General features: G+C 46.2%; 1 protein-coding gene and 1 long non-coding RNA gene across 7 annotated transcripts in view; one reads left to right on the forward strand and one right to left on the reverse strand.

Annotated features, from left to right (window-relative positions):
- Positions 1–5811, forward strand: part of Il6st (interleukin 6 cytokine family signal transducer) — a 40630-nt gene extending 34819 nt beyond the window's left edge. For 5 of the 6 annotated variants that reach the window (XM_006231928.5, XM_063281320.1, XM_008760736.4 and 2 more), the window contains one exon: positions 390–3405. In XM_006231928.5, the coding sequence (XP_006231990.1) occupies positions 390–1130 (741 nt within the window). In that variant the 3' untranslated portion in view covers positions 1131–3405. Of the gene's footprint in view, positions 1–389 lie in introns of all 6 variants that reach the window. The other variant, NM_001008725.3, reaches the window with a different exon arrangement.
- LOC134485838 (uncharacterized) lies at positions 2818–6594 on the reverse strand. Its single transcript, XR_010064089.1, has 2 exons — positions 3514–6594; positions 2818–3460 (listed from the first exon to the last, which is right to left on the reverse strand). It is a non-coding gene; the product is annotated as an uncharacterized LOC134485838 (long non-coding RNA).
- Positions 6595–16612: the final 10018 nt, after the last annotated feature.

Raw genomic sequence — 16612 nt, forward strand, 5'->3', positions numbered from 1 at the left:
ACAAAACCTCGGTTATGCAGGTTTGAGTTTTAATGCTTCCAAGGCTCTTTCTTATCCATGTAACTCTAGGCTGCCTACAGCAGATATGAAACACTCAGTTCTAGTTATAGCCTACGTGCTTACAAAGATGTTACTTTGCAAACTGGAAGTGCAGCCGAATCTGGACGCCTTGGTTTGCTTTATTTGTCTGCATTCAGCTGGTTGCTAAGACTCCTCGAGGTGGATGATTCTCACCCCTGGAAGTCACTTAACGGTTTCAACCACACACAAGCCCTTACATGTTTTTATTTAAAAAAGCTGTAATATAGGGCTCAGAGCAATGGCTCAGTGATTTAAAAAGTCGAAATATGCCCAGAGTATCATTCATTCATTCATTTTTCTCTTTCCAGCACAATTTTAACTCCAAAGATCAGATGTACTCAGATGCCAATTTCACTGACGTAAGCGTTGTGGAAATAGAAGCAAACAACAAAAAGCCTTGTCCAGATGACCTGAAATCCTTGGACCTGTTCAAGAAGGAGAAAATAAGTACAGAAGGGCACAGCAGTGGCATTGGGGGGTCCTCGTGCATGTCCTCTTCTAGGCCCAGCATCTCCAGCAGTGAGGAGAACGAGTCTGCTCAGAGCACCGCAAGCACGGTGCAGTACTCCACCGTGGTGCACAGCGGCTACAGGCACCAGGTGCCGTCAGTGCAAGTGTTCTCAAGGTCTGAGTCCACCCAGCCCCTGCTAGACTCCGAGGAGCGGCCAGAGGACCTGCAGCTGGTGGATAGTGTGGACAGCGGTGACGAGATCTTACCCAGGCAACAGTATTTCAAACAAAGCTGCAGTCAGCCTGGAGCCAGTCCAGATGTTTCACACTTCGAAAGGTCAAGCCAGGTTCCGTCAGGCAGTGAGGAGGATTTTGTCAGACTGAAACAGCAGCAGGTTTCAGATCACATTTCAGAGCCCTATGGCTCCGAGCAACGGAGGCTGTTTCAGGAAGGTTCTGTGGCAGATGCTCTTGGCACAGGGACTGATGGACAGATAGAGAGATTCGAATCTGTTGGAATGGAGACAGCGATGGATGAAGACATTTCCAAAAGTTACTTGCCACAGACTGTAAGACAAGGTGGCTACATGCCACAGTGAGGGACCGGCTCCTGCGGGACCTCAGCGGGACTGCGAAGTAAAGCTAAAATGCTCGTGACTTCAGATGGGAAATAATCTTCAGTCCCTGATGATAACCATTGCCTTTAAGGACAAAGTCACAACTGGGCCATCTCCATTCCAGAGTATCTGGGATTCTCCTTCAAGCACTACATGAACTGACTTTATCCTCTGAATAGCTGGAGGACTCTGCGCTGTTTCAGAATGTTTGCACTGCTGAAAACTAAGTGTGTCTGAGTTTGTAAAGCTTTTGTTTTGCTCCATAGAAAGTGGGGAATTTAAATGAGCCGAGCCGAGCCATGGCGTCGCTCAGCTGTGCTGGTGGTGAGACTGACCATTCAGATGCCGGGAGCAAAGGTCTAACCCTCCTCAGCCAGCAGCTTCATGTCAGAGTTCCCCGGGCAGACTGCCCAGATTGTGTCACCTATCAAAAAAAAAAAAAAAAGAGTGGAGGGGGCAGGGTGGCTCATTTCTGGGTTTGTTATTAGAGAATCTTGGCTTGTTTGGTGCCGTTGGTATCGATGCTTCCAGTTATTACTGAAGAAAAGGACGAACTTTCAAGAGAAGCAGCATAGAAGAACCCATTACCTTATATTCACCTAAAACCTCACAGAAACCTGCTTATTAGTGATAACATTTTTCAAAGTCAGTTTCACCAACACTCTAGTGGACCGGGCTGGCCTCAAACTCACAGAGATTTGTCTGCCTCAGCCTCCGGAGTACTGGGGTTAAAGGCATGTACCACCACCACCACTTGACTTAAAAATTTGCTGTTTTTAAAGACTTAAGTTGCTGACATTTTTCTGAACGTATATAAACACACCAGGGACAGATGATTCCAGATGTTGGTGGAGGAAGCACTTTATCCAGAATGTCTTCAACTGTACATTACTTTAATTGACTCCACCTTGTTTTTGTTTTTAAGACTAGCAAGGTGTTTGCTGAAGGGTGGCATTGCCCAGAGGCTCAGGCGAGTCCCAGAGCTCACGCACCGATGTCTGTGACCACCACCGTGGCAGAAGTCCTCCTACAAAGCTGACGAAGCCGTGAGGGTTTTGTTAGTTTGCTGGGCGGGGATTGAGCCCACAGCCTTGTACATGCTAGACACTACCACTGAGCTCACCTACACATCTCACTATGTTATGTAGGCTCAAGCGATCCTCCTGTCTCAGCTTCCTGAGTGTTGGGACTTCGGGTGTGCGCTGCCACACACCCGACCAGGTAGTTTTAATATCTGCCATTTATGAGGTAGAGTTTTACACAGGATTTAGGACTATCTTAAACCTGTTCCTTAGGTTGCTTTGTTAAGGAATAGCCTGGACATCCGGTGTTTAGCACTAAAGCCATTATGTATGCGCCTAACTTTCCAGTGACATGTCCTGGGTGGGCAGGAGTTGACTGAGCGCCATTAGTGGTTGATTACCACCAAGTGTGCGCACAGGAAAAGGATTAAAGTTTCAGAACATGGCCCTTAATCATTCATAGCCGCTGCCCCACGGTGGCTGAGGAGGAGTTGATGTGCACTGAGCTGGATGTGGTTTTGCCGTTCACTCAGAGGACTGTTTATACTCTACTTGTGATGTGTTATCGTTATATTTTTATACTAGGTAATCCTGTTCTGAGTCCTTTCACGTGTATAATCCTCATGGGACTGTACGTGCTTTGCTCTGGTATTCAGTTGCCTTCTTGGCAAAACCAGCCTAGAATTGCTAAAATGCCAGGATTGAAGTTAGATGATGAAAGTCGGGCACAGGAAGGCCAGGTCAGGGTCAGAGAGACCAGAATTCACACTACAAGGCTGGCACCATCACCATTCAAGTTGGGCATGGAAGCCTGGGCCCGGCAGGACTGAGCTCCCTATGTATGTGTATCTGCCAGGAAATTAACACTTGCTAAATTTCCCATCCTCTCACAGCGAGCAGTGTACCTGTGCGCTGCTGTGAACGTTGTAGTGTGAAGTCTGTCCTGGGGTAGGGAGTTACCAGCGTGAGGTCAGGGATGAACACAGCTCACTGAAGACGAGCCTGGTGGAAGAGAGTTTGCCATTGTGCCCACTGCATGAACATTCCCTCGGGGGATGTATCATGGAGCACCTCTCTTTGCTCTAAGAAAGAGTCTTAGAATTCATCTTAAATACAGACTTTGCTACAGCATGTTTAAGAATAATCTGGATGCACGTAACTTGTATTTTAGGTAGGCAGAGAAACTAATCTGGCTGCTTTCTGTAAAACCAGTCTAATAAAGCTAATTCTATACATGTTCTTTTCTTCTCTCGTGTGTAAAACTGTAGTTTAAGGCAATCAGAAAACAACCTATCTTGTGGCCAAAACTAGTTCACTGTAGTTTAAGGCAATCAGAAAACAACCTATCTTGTGGCCAAAACTAGTTCACTGCTTCTGATGCAGTTGCCTGCTTAGGAGTCATAGACAAAGAAGGTTTAATGTAATCAATATTACCAAACAGAGTTCCCATCTTTTACTCACCAAACAAAGTCAGTCCTTCGAAAAGCATAAGTCAGTACTGGCGGACACAGAGAAGCCAAAGTAGGAAAAGTGCAACCCCATCCTGGTTCTCCTGTCTACAGTTCATTCAGCTTCTGCATAGTTCCTGAACTGTAGGGTTTTTTGCTTTTCGGGTTTTTTTTGTTTTGTTTTGGGGTTTGTTTGTTTGTTTTGTTTTTGGGGATTTTGGGGGGGTGTTTTTGGTTTTTTAAGATAGGGTTTCTCTGTGTGGCCTTGGCTGTCCTGGATCTGCCAGCCTGGTGTGCCACCACTGTCTGGTGAGACCATAGTTCTTACTGTGAACTTAAAGGGCTGAAGAGGTAGAAGGGCTTATGGGACGGACTGCAGCTTCTAATTTTTTCTCAACCCTACTTTAATAATGGTTCTTAAATGCTTTAACCTTCCTTCTAGCCCACCACCCATTAGGGGTAGTGGAAAAGAGAGGATACAGGTGAAGTGGACCTGTTTAGAAATGGTTCTTTGGAGCAAATCCTGTCTGCACTGTCAGGAAATCAGCAGTTCGGTTCACTGGTCAGCAGTGGCAGCCCCACTCGAGAACACACTTCCTGGATGCACCAGCAGTCCAGTTCAGTAGTGTCGGGAGAGCAGCAGCGGTGGCCCGACCTAGCAGGAGTGGCCAGGCCTCAGCCTCAGCACAAGTCAGCAGAAAGAACCAGAAGTTCTCAGCTGTGCCTCTCAGTGAAATGAAAATATCCAAGACTGTTGAGTCCTATATATACTGCCTCCAAATATCATGTGTCCGTGGGTGTGGTCTCCCCACGTGTCTTGCCTCAGTATGTGAGTCTGTATCAGCTGACATGACTGCCAATCGACCCAGGTCAAGGAATTCGCAAGAAGCCACCAGAACACACGTTTTTTGGTGTTTCTCTTTATGGAGTCCTGACAAATGGCGCACAATGATACATGTGAGGCAAACCAATATGTGTGTTATTACAAAGAATCCTTCATCATGTGTCCTTTCGAATGCTTTCTGTAGCAAAATATCCTTTCACCTGTGTCTGCTTTAGCAAAACACCGTCCAACACAACTGACTTTCCAAAGAACCTTAAGTTTCCATTCCACAGGACACTGTCAAAGCCAGGACTGCTAACGTCCCATTAGACATCGCACTGTTTTTAAAGCTGTCTTCTTTTTCCTGCCCACAGAATTAGAGCTACAGCATTCCTCAGTGTTTGTCATAGACATGTATTAACCAGGTAGAACAAGCCAGGAGGTTTTAGACTATTAAGTTTACTCTCCTGCTTCATGTTACTGAGTTTCCTTTAAAAGCAAGCTTTTAACACAACTTCTGGTTAGTAGAGATTTTCATGACATGAGTAGAATCAGTGAGCTGCAAAAAAAAGTGTAAAGGTGAATTGTTAAAAATAACCCCTTGGGCTAGCTCTGCTCTAGGCACTGTTGTTACATTACCCAGGTAAGATTACGTTTTAAAATGTGCCTTTCTATGAGTTAGAAAACACACTATATGGCAAACTATATAATTAATTCATAGACAAAGTCTTCTCAAGCCAGATGTACTATCTCTCAGGTTCATGGTTTGTTCTGTCACATGCAGGTTAGCCTATGCTCACTCCGGTAAAGCTAAAACGGTGATGGCTGTAGGTGTTACTCGCTCTAACTTTTTTAGGGCTTTTTGTCACCAGTAAGCTCCCACAGACTGGTCAGTTTTTTGTTTGTTTTTTGTTTGTTTGTTTTAATTAGTTGTCAACACCAGTGAGGGGGTCAGCATGAAAACGCACCAGGCCGGTTGGGTAGAGATTCTTAGTCCTGTGATCACCAGCTTAGTCTGGTAACCACAGACTGCAAATGCTGTTACGTAACTAGAAACATGGGACGTATCAGAACAAGGGGATGCTACACAGGTGTTTGTGTAATATACAGTGCACCTTGCTGCTAGTGTGACAGTAGGCATTCCCTGTGGCCCCTTATGCCTTTGCTCTCCTGTACTCCACGTGAGCCCTGTTCTCTCAACTCTGCCCCACCCACCCATGCAGCTTCACATGGGAAGCTTGCCCGTGTTAGCGCTGTAGTAAGTTGCATGTGCTGAGTATAACCAAAGCTATCATTTTTATGTTGACCCTGTCATAAATGTCTTACTATATCAGCTCTAATCCTTTTTAAATAAATTTGAGAAAGAAACTGTTGTCTTTTTTGTCTGCAGTCACCACCGTCTGAGTGTCATCATGTATGGTGTTTTGGCATTTCTCAGTACTGGTGTTGGTTAACGCAGGTCTTGGTATAGATGGTATTTTATGAGGGTTTTATGGCTTGTTAAATGCTCTTTTAGCATAATGCAATAGGAATTAGAATAAACTGGCTCTCAGTGGTGGCCTCAACAACAGAAGACATGACAGTAACTTACCGTTTGCAGATTGGCTACATAAATTCTGGAATTCCAGCATCCTCCTGCCAAGTGGGTGGTCCCCTATGTATTTGCTCAGGGACCAAATATTAGAGGCACTGCGCCACCTTGTGGCCAGTCTGTGCCCGTGCTGCTGTAGTGTCTGGTTTGCCTCGCCAGGAAGCCAAATCTGCTAGGGTAAGTAAAGGTTCCAGCCACTAAGGTCTCAGCTAAACATGGTGGGTCGTACCTACAAACTAGTCAAGGAGTGACTCTCACCCCTTCCCAGCATGCCTTCTAATGTACTGTCTCCCAGCTGACTGCGCTGTGTACATGGATAAAAGTCCTTCCTGCCTTCGAAAGGATTATCCCGTTTCCCTACAGGGAAAGGGTCTTCCTACTGAGGATTGTACAACTTCCTACAGCTTGTTTTTTCTTAAAGGAATATATAAAAATTCTTCCACAAACTGCATCCATATTCTTCCATACACAGGGCTCGGTATGGGTGTTTGGACGGGCCATCACCATGGGAGAACGGGAGATGTTCTAGGTTCTCTGATTTATTCACTCTGAGAAGGACACCCCAGCATCTGCAGGATAAAGAGACCAGAGGAGCCATCTGGGAGCGTTTCTTTCCTGAATTCAACCCTTTTTTGTCAGAGACCCACCCTGAAGCTAAAAACAGTGCAAAGCCATACTCGGAAAGAGGTAGGGCGTTGGAAGGTCAGCAGACTTGTTACAACCTTTTAGACACCTCACTTGATATGGCTAAATAAATGGATGGATGGATGGATGGATGGACAGACAGATGATAGATGATAGATAGATAGATGATAGATAGATGATAGATAGATGATAGATGATAGATAGATGATAGATAGATAGATGATAGATAGATGATAGATAGATAGATAGATGATTGATAGATAGATAGATAGATAGATAGATAGATAGATAGATAGATGATAGATGCTGCTGCTGCTGTCGCTCGCAGAGCGCCTGCTGTATGCTGAGCCCAGCCCAGCACTGTCAGTACTGGTTTCATCTCAGCCACAGGGCAATTCTATTTCCCCACTTTACAGATTAAAATAAACAGGGTTTAGGAAATAATTAATCCGTAGGTGAGTAGGCAGCACGTCCGAGGCTCATAACTGGGTTATCTGAACACTCTTGCTCCAAGCAACTGTTCTGCCCACCCACTCCACAACCAAGGACAAGGATTGGTGAGCTAATCTGAAAAGGCTCTGTGGGAGAGCACTTGTTTGAGTCTGGCAGGCCGCCCCGGCCTGCTCTCTACAACAGAGTTGAACAGTTGGGTGGAGCTTACGTACCCGTACCCGTACCCGGCAGGCATCGGCTCAGCAATTTAGGAGTGCGGAAGTCCAGCCCATCGCTAGCGCTCCCAGGAAAAGTTTCGGAGATTCCCACAGATTGAGCAGGAGCTGCCCTGCTCAGGGATCTTCCTAACCAGCTCCCTAACCAGTTCCACCAAGGGCAGGCTTTTCAGTCGTGGAACCTGTATTTGTCTCCTGATTTGTTTCTGGGGAAGTTAGATCATCCCTGACCTCACCTCTGTAAAAAAACAGAAACAAAACAAAACAAAACAACAACAAAAAACCCAGCCTTCCAATTTGTGACAGAATAGGCACAGTCCTCTGCCTGCTGTGACTGGCCAGGTAACCAAAGGAGGGGCCCAGGTGATGGTTACTTGATGTCACTTGGAATCATCCAAAGTGACAAACTCACTGAGCCTTAGTCCACTGACCTTCCAGGACTCGTGGAATGCCTGTCTCAGTGCCATGTTTAACACCCAGTGGGCCACAGCCTCCAATCGGAAAACTGTCCAGATCCTGTCAGGCTGGTTGTTAACTTCCTGCTTCCATACCTGACACACCTGAACTCTGACCCATGCCTTCCATCTAAAACCACCTGCCTCCAAGGGACTAACACACACACACACACACACACACACACACACACACACACACACACACATGCATCCCCCACCCCACACACACACACCCCACTTTGCTCTGTAGACCATGTCTAAGGGGTGCTGGCCACCAAAGTGATTTCTGACTAACCGTTATTTGGGTGTGTCCGTTTTAGCACTCATTTCTCTTCTGTGCATCTGGCATGATTTCCAAAGCTGTCATGTTTTCCAGGGACCTATAAAAATATTCTCAATTTGAATAAAACAGCTACTGCCAGCAAGCCAAGAAAAAAGTATGAAATTGAAATGAAAGAATGTCTCATTAAATGTGTCATAAAGCATAATGTCAGCATCATTCTCTTGGAATTTATAGAGATCTATTCGTTTATGAAACATTTACAGATGTGATTAGAATTGGTAGCTATTTTGTTCAATTAACAGGAGTCCTTAGCTAGTTTGGTGGTACATACCTGTGATCACAGGATGTTGGACACAAATGTCAGAGGCTAGCAAGTCCATGGAGAGCTCAATAGCATGAACTCCAAAACAAACAAACAAACAAACAAACAAACAAACAAACAAAATGTAACAGCAAGTGATTCCCAAGAAGTCATAAACACTTTCGATTTTCCCTAGTTAGAGTCTCACCCAATACTTTCAAAAAACAACATATTAAAACCATTTTAAAAAATGTTATCTGTCTGTCTTGATTAGAACTTTGGTGGTCCTTGTTATGGCATTGGAAGATGTAATACATTTTTCAAATTTTTTCCAACCCACGCTGAAGTGTTTCTGAAAATATTACAAGTTAGAATGATCTCTTACAAATAATTCAAGTGGTGGAGTCATCACTATCACTTTTGATGAGTTTTATTTTCATTAAAATCTGAGCTCATGAGAAAAGTAGGGCACGGTAAATAATATAGTGTATCTGCTCAGATGTGAAGGGAGAAATAACACAGTGTCTCAGAGAAACCAAAAGCAAATGGAAAAGTGATCTCAGTAAGTTTATGAAAAGATCCTGATTTCAAAATATAATACATGTATGTATTTTCTCTTTTTAATAATAAATCTTGTTCATTGACAAGTTCAAAAAAAAAGTTATAGCCAAAAGATATATTGTTTGAGGGATCTACAGAGCCCTGGCTGTCCCATAACTCTGTGTAGATCAGGCTGGCCTCAAACTCACAGAGATCCACCTGCCTCTGTCTGCTCAGTGCTAATATTAAAGTTGTGCGCCATCAAGCCCAGTCAACTCTGGTTTTGATCGTCGATAGACCCCCCGAGGTGCAGGACAGCTCTCAGAGGACCCAGCTTGAACACAAGCTACGCCAGCTCCACGCACATTCACTAAGCAACAAGCTAGAACTTAACTCCTTCAACCAAAGTCCTGATGGGCAGGCCAGCAGCCAATCAGAACCCACTGCATTCTCCAGTGTTAATAGAAGGGACACACCTGTGGACATCTGGCACTCTCAAGTGAAGACAAAGATGGCCACTGAAAACTGGACCAACAGTTCGTCTTTCTTTCATCCATGCAAAGAGTAGCTGCCTTGTGCTCCTGGGTCCCTAAGGAGAAAGCTCATCTTGAGATGAGACAGACAGACAGACAGACAATCAAATTGCTCCCCACACTCGCCTGGCTCAGCGGTAAGAACAGATTACAATGAGCTTCAGTCACACAGTGAGGCAGTTTGATGCTGCTGTGAGGTTGACTCTCTGTGACAGGACTGCATGTTTCATGAATTTTCATGGGGAGTCTATTCATAGTCACCCCAAAGAAGGCAACAAGAGACCAAAGGAATTCTTCCACCCTGCTCCAGTCTGATGAATTAGTGAGTTTAATTGTGATTCACAGCAGGGTGGTGAAGAGGGAGTTACGGAAACAAGGGCAACTTACTTACTGGCAGCAATAACCAGTCTCTTCCCCTCTTCTCATCAGATGTGAGGGTCTCACGTGGGGAACCCCAGCGATCTGACTTCATGTCGAGTTCAGAGGACAGAGTTTCATAACACTCCAATCGCCCCTCCCCACTGGGACCTATCATCCCCCCAGCTGTGGTTTGTGCCTAGGCTGGCAGTACCAGCACTGCCCCTCCTGTAGAATGGGCCTGAAATCTAATCTGAAAGGAACTGGTTGCACCCACAATAGTTATGCCACAATTACATCTATGGCCATGCTGCCTGGTGTGCTGTAGAAGAACACGCTTTACCATATCTGGGTAGAACCATTGGCAACCACTGCCTTCCAGAAGCCTGGGTATGATCCTCTGTCACTACTAATGGCAGCCAGTAGAGAAGGATCAAAGGGCTCTGAGCTGATACCACAGACGCTGACTCCATCAGTTATCCCCAGCTGATGCAAGGGCCCCGAGCTGGAAAATCTCTACTTCTAATATACTTCTTTTAAATGAGAAATGAACACACTTGGGGAAGGAAACAGTCCTTGCCCACCCTTGAGACAAGCTTAATTCTTAAACCTCTGTCTCCATACTCATCCGCTGATGCCCACTGTGCTTGATGTTCTGGGAGCCAAGCACACTCGCCCCCAGATCTACCCAAGTCTATACCTTGTAAGACACCACCAAGTTCACAACGCAGTCTGAGGTCACCAGTCACCCTCTGTGGTCTTTACCTGTAGGCCGCCTTGGCCATCTTCTAGGACCATTTCAAGCCCATGAGATCTCCCTCTAAGGTAGTGATGGCATAGTGAGATCACCTGAACCCCTTCCTCGCTTGATGAACTGTGTAGTTAGAGCTGTAAAGCCTCCGGGGTCTCAAAATCACTTTTGCCACTTTTTGCCTTGGGAACTCCATCTTGGCACAGGTGCCTCTGAGGGACCCTGATAGGCTCCTGCATTGTCTTAACTCTTTTTCATGGACCCTAAGTTGCTATACCACAGAGGCTCTCAACCTTCCTAATGCTGCAACCTTCTTAATACAGTTCCTCACGTGGTGGTGACCCACAGCCACAAAACTATTTCATTGCTACTTCATAACTGTAATTTTGCTATGAATTGTAATAAAATTTCTAATATGCAAGATATCTGATATGCAGGGTATCTGGTGTGTGACCCCTGTGAAAGAAGGGGTTGTTCAACTCCTGCAAGCGGTTGCAACCCACAGGTTGAGAACCACTGCAAAGCACCTCTTTATTTTTTTATTTATTTATTTATTTATTTTGGTTCTTTTTTTTTTTCGGAGCTGGGGACCGAACCCAGGGCCTTGCGTATTTTTTTTTATTTTTATTAGTTATTTTATTTATTTACATTTTGATGTTATCTCCCTTCCTGGTTTCCCCTCTGCCCCCTATCCCATGCCCCCTCCCCCTGCCTCTATGAGGGTGCTTCCAACCCCTGCCTCACCGCCATAACCCTCCCCTACGCTGGGTCCTCGAGCCTTCACAGACCAAGGGGTTCCCCTCCCATCGATGCCAGATAAGGCAATCCTCTGCTACAAATACAGCTGGAGCCGTGGGTTCCTCTTTGGTTGGTGGTTTGGCCCCTGGGAGTTTGGGGAGGGGGGGGTCTGGTTGGTTGATATTGTTGTTCTTCCTACGGGGTTACAAACCCCTTCAGCTCCTTCAGTCCTTTCTCTAACTCCTCCATTAGGGTTCCTGTGCTCAGTCAGATGATTGACTGCAAGCATCCGCATCTGTATTAGTCAGGCTCTGGCACAGCCTCTCAGGGGCAGCTATACCTGGCTCCTGTCAGCAAGTGCTTCTTGGCATCAGGAATAGTGTCTGGGTGTGGTATCTGCAGATGGGATGAAAACCCAGGTGGGGCAGTCTCCAGATGGCCTTTCTTTCAGTCTTTGCTCCACTCTTTGTCCCTGCATCTCCTTTTGACTGGAGGAATTCTGGATTGATATTTTTTGAGATGGGGGGCGGCCCCATCCCCTCAACTGAGGGCCATGCCTATCCACTGGATATGGTTCTATCTCCCTTCCGTTGGGTATTTTGGCTAATGTCCTCCCTGTCCAGTTCTGGAAACCTCTTGGATCTCAGCAACTGGGACTTCCTAGTGGCTTCCCCAGTCCCCTACCCTGCACTGCTACACACCTCTGTCCAAATTCCTGACCGTCTACTTCTCCCCATCTCCTCCTATACCTGATCCTTCCCCCTTTCCCCTCCTCCTCTCTCCCTCCCTGATCTCTCCTTCCCTCTACCCCCTGTGATTATTTTCTTCCCCCTTCTAAGTAGGACAGAAGCATCCACACTTCCAAGGCACTTTCTAAATGTAATGTTTACATATAGTCTGAGTCACCGCAGACCCTCTGGGATCTCCCATACGTGTAAAGGTCATGAACCACCACGAGGCTCAGCCAAGTCATACAGCCCCAAACCAGTTATGAGATCATCTATGAAATAGCAACTGGTTGTGTAGATCGGAGGATTCGTCAGGGTGTGGGACTATACTGCAAACACACCAGTGTCCTGGGCATATATATGCATAGGTGCGACCTTTCAGTGTGGCTTGATTCCGTCCCTTCTGATCTTGGACTCTCTCCTCATTTCCTAGTGTCACGTGCTTTTATCTGTCCCCGTGCCTTTACCTAGCTGTGCCTGATGACCACCCTCATGAGACCCAACTACCACAGGATAGGAGAGAGTAGTTGGTCATGGGATTAGAGGTAGGGGCTACAAAGGAAGTCTTTGTTACTTGTGTTATATAGAGTAGCAGCCAGAGTATGAGTCTTGGTTTGTCATTGAGACCATAATTTAATGCAACAAGTGCTCTTTTTTTTTTTTTTTTTTTTTGGTTCTTTTTTTTTCGGAGCTGGGGACCGAACCCAGGGCCTTGCGCTTCCTAGGTAAGCGCTCTACCACTGAGCTAAATCCCCAGCCCCGAGACCATAATTTAATAATGGTGTAGCCTGGGGTTGTAATAACCAAGACATATAAATGTCCCAAAAGTTTTAGCATCTCTCACTTCCTCCCCCCTGTCCCTCCCCTTGTTTGGTCCCAAACTCACACACTTACTATGAATAAGCACCCAAGATCCGCTGGACTCCACGAATCTGCCCGTTTCCCTATTCATCTAACTAGCTAAGTGCTGGGATTGGTTCTAATGCTCTGACTTAATTGGGAATCTGCTTGTCCAAACCCTGAAGGCCATTGTCCCCAATTGGTTTTGGATTGATCAATAAAGAGCCAATGGCCAGTGGCTGGGTGGAAAGAGAGGGGCGGAACCTTTAAATTTGTGCAGGCGAGTGGTAGGAAGGAAGACAGAGGACCGCCATGACTCAGGGAATGTAAGAGCCAAAAGAGAGAAAGCCAACCCACCATGTAAGAATCTGGGTGAGTGGTCACTGGCTACTTCCCCAGTTGGGCCCGGGATAGCAGGGGAAGGTTTAGGAGTTTCAGGAGTACCAGAGGGGAGTGTTTGCTAACAGGAAAAGGTTTAGGAGTGCCCAGCCTTTGAGCTAGTCATGGGATGTCAAAAATTAACCTGTGTGTGTGTGAGTGTGTGTGTGTGTGTGTCTGTATGTATGTGTGTCTGTGTGTGTATGTCTGTGTGTGTGTGAGTGTGTGTGTGTCTGTGTGTGTGTCTGTGTCTGTGTGTCTGTGTGTGTGTGTCTGTGTGTCTGTGTGTGTCTGTATGTATGTCTGCGTGTGTGTGTCTCTGTGTGTGTGTGTCTGTATGTATGTGTGTGTCTGTGTGTGTATGTCTGTGTGTGTGTCTGTGTGTCTGTGTGTGTGTGTCTGTGTGTGTGTGTCTGTGTGTGTGTGTGTGTGTGTGTGTGTGTGTGTCATTCTCGAATCCATATTGCTCCTGGGCAGGAGCAAGTGTGCAACCCACAGGGAGCCAGAGTGGCTTAGCCCATTACCACTGCAGTCAAGCCTTGCCTCTGACACACTGTTCAGCTTTTATGGGGACAGTGACCATCTGTAACCTTAAGTACCCACACTGCTATGTAGCAAAGAGCCTCAACTACCACAGCGCTTGCTCAAGAGACTGTTCTTGGTTCCTCCTCTTGCCTTTCCCAGCCAAGGACTTCAGGGAGGGTTCAAAGAACACTCAGGAGGCAGGAATCTCTTGCTCCTCTAATTCATGTAGAAGTTTTCTGTACTAGGTTTTGTTTTGTTCTTGTTGTTTCTGGTTTTAATTTGGGGTTGGGGAAGACTAATGAGGCTCTCTCTTCTAGGAAACGAGAAGGAAATACTGTTCTAGGTCTGAGGGTGATTGCCTTTGGGTGGAGCATGCCCACCCCCAACCCTGCCTCCAATGAAGAGATAAAAGGATGTCCCATGGAGCTAGCCCAGGAGATGTCCTGACTCGTCAGCTAGGAGACTGTTGGCCAAGCTTGTTGAGAAATCAGCAGCCACCAAGTCTATCATTTTTCCTGGAACTTCTTTCAATTTCCTGGAGGACAAGACAGCCTGGTGGATAAACATATCTCGGAAGGGGCTGGAAAAAGCCCTAAATACGGGCTGATACATAGAGAAATGTGCAGCCTCGTGTCTCAATAGATTGCTGGTTTTGAAGGGACAGCTATATTACTGTGGGTGTGCTCTTAGAGCTGTTTCCTACAAAAGCAGTTTTGAAGCATGAAACTGGAGATATTCGTGTATCTAGCTATGGTTGTCTGGTTGGTTGGTTGGTCGGATGGATGGATGGATGGATGGATGGTTGGCATTGCCATAGGACTTCTTGCTACAGACATCCTGAGCCCTTCTTAAAGCCTGGCTCTTCTCTCACCATCCTTGTGCTGTGAACATGGACATGGTCCTTCCACTTCATCACCTACCCTGATAGAAGCATTGCTCTGAGTCATGTGCTTCTAAAAACAGCCCCAGGGTCTGGGAGGCACCAAGGGGAGGGGAGGGCTACATCCCCATCAAAAGGAGACCTGCCAAGCCCTTGTTCTCAATCTGTGGATCATGGCCCCTTTCACAGGGGGCAATATCAGCTATCCTACACATTAGATATTTACACTATGATTCATTAGAAGTAGCAACATTTTAGTTTTGAAGTAGCAATGCATATAATTTAATGGTTGGGGGTCACCACAACATGAAGAATTGTATTAAAGGGTCACAGCATTAGAAAGGTTGAGAACCACTGGTTTTAGGACCCACCCCATGAATCAGCCTCTCTCTCTCTCTCTCTCTCTCTCTCTCTCTCTCTCTCTCTCTCTCTCTCTCTCTCTCTCTGGCACCGAGCTGTTTCTTCCTTCTTCCTCTTCTTAATAGACTTTCTTAGAAATTGTAGAAGCATGTTTCTATGGATACGATATGAGATGATCAGACAGTGTAATCTCAGACATTTAATGTGTTTGTATTTCAGGAACACCCAAAATTCCTCCTACTACACAAAAGCAGTCAGTCAGAGGCCTGGGTTCCAGCTCACCAATTCCAAGCCACACAACCCAGGCAACACCCTTTAACCTTTCAGAGCTATTTGACTTCTCTAACAACAACGCTTTGTGTCTCACAATAAGAGATGAAGCAGATTCCCAGAGAGGTGTACAAAATCCAAGCACAGAGCCTGGCAAAAATAAATGCTGCAACATTAGCCTCCATCACAAAGTAGTGAGAGAAGGTAGCCGGAGTTTACAGTGGCACTGCTGTGTGTGGTGTATCGAGGTGTTACCCTCGGAAAATGGTTAGATATTTGCTTGGTATTTGAATTTCACTTTCTCTTCTTCTAGAAAGTTCCAGCAAAATGATTCTTTCTTTACAAAAGCAACCACCACCAAACCTGGCCAGACACCTGAAAAATCTGCTCTATGGGACAGGGGGTGTTTTTAAGCCTGAGCAAGCATGTTTAGAGGCAGGGGAAAGGAACTGACAAGGGACTGGAGGAGGGTCCTGAGCCACTTGTCACTCAGAGACTTTCCTGGAACCTGAGCTGAACTTAAGGAAAGAGCCTGCCTGTTGGCTTAAAGTCAGCAATTTGGGTACAATGACATCTGCTAGGACCAGTAAAGTGAGACTTACAGGGGAACCGGGGAGCTAGAAGTTTGAAGATTCTGCTGGGATAGGTAGGCAAGAGGAAGGGAGGGAAGGAGGGGGAGGGAGGGAGGGAGGGAGGGGGAGAGAGAGAGAGAGAGAGAGAGAGAGAGAGAGAGAGAGAGAGAGAGAAGAGACTTAAGGGTAGATGGAATTTTTGGCAGGAGGAGTAAAGAAACTGGTGACCTAGAGAGTCCTGGTCATCAAGCATTCTTTCCCTTGACCACCACAAGCCCGGATCTCTACTCATTCTGTGTCCCCAGCCTCTGTAATCACGGCCGACTTTCTGTGTAGACCAAGCTGGCTTCAAACTTGCAGCAACCCTCCTGTCTCTGCCTCCTGAGTACTGGGATTGATGACATGCATCATCATACCTGGCTAGATTTACAGATTGAAGAATGAAGAAGTCAGTGGAGAAAACCAAGATGGCTGCAGCCACCTCTGCGCTCCAAGGAGTCTGAGAGACCCATGGGGGTTCTGCAGGGGTGACACAGCTGTGGAAAAGGGGTCTACCGAACCCACAACAGCTCCAGAACAATTAAGAAAGATAAAAAGCAGGACTTTTCAAAAGTGGATTCAGAACATTGAAAAGAATCATGGCAGAGGAGAGCCACATACAGTGGAGAATGATGGATCTACGCTTCGCCACCCAGTCTCAGCCAGCAGGCTGCAAGCACAGAGGTCGTGCCTGGTGGTCCACACTGACAACAGGGA

This window comes from Rattus norvegicus, chromosome 2 (genome assembly GCF_036323735.1).
Source record: "Rattus norvegicus strain BN/NHsdMcwi chromosome 2, GRCr8, whole genome shotgun sequence".
Taxonomy (NCBI): Eukaryota; Metazoa; Chordata; class Mammalia; order Rodentia; family Muridae; genus Rattus; species Rattus norvegicus.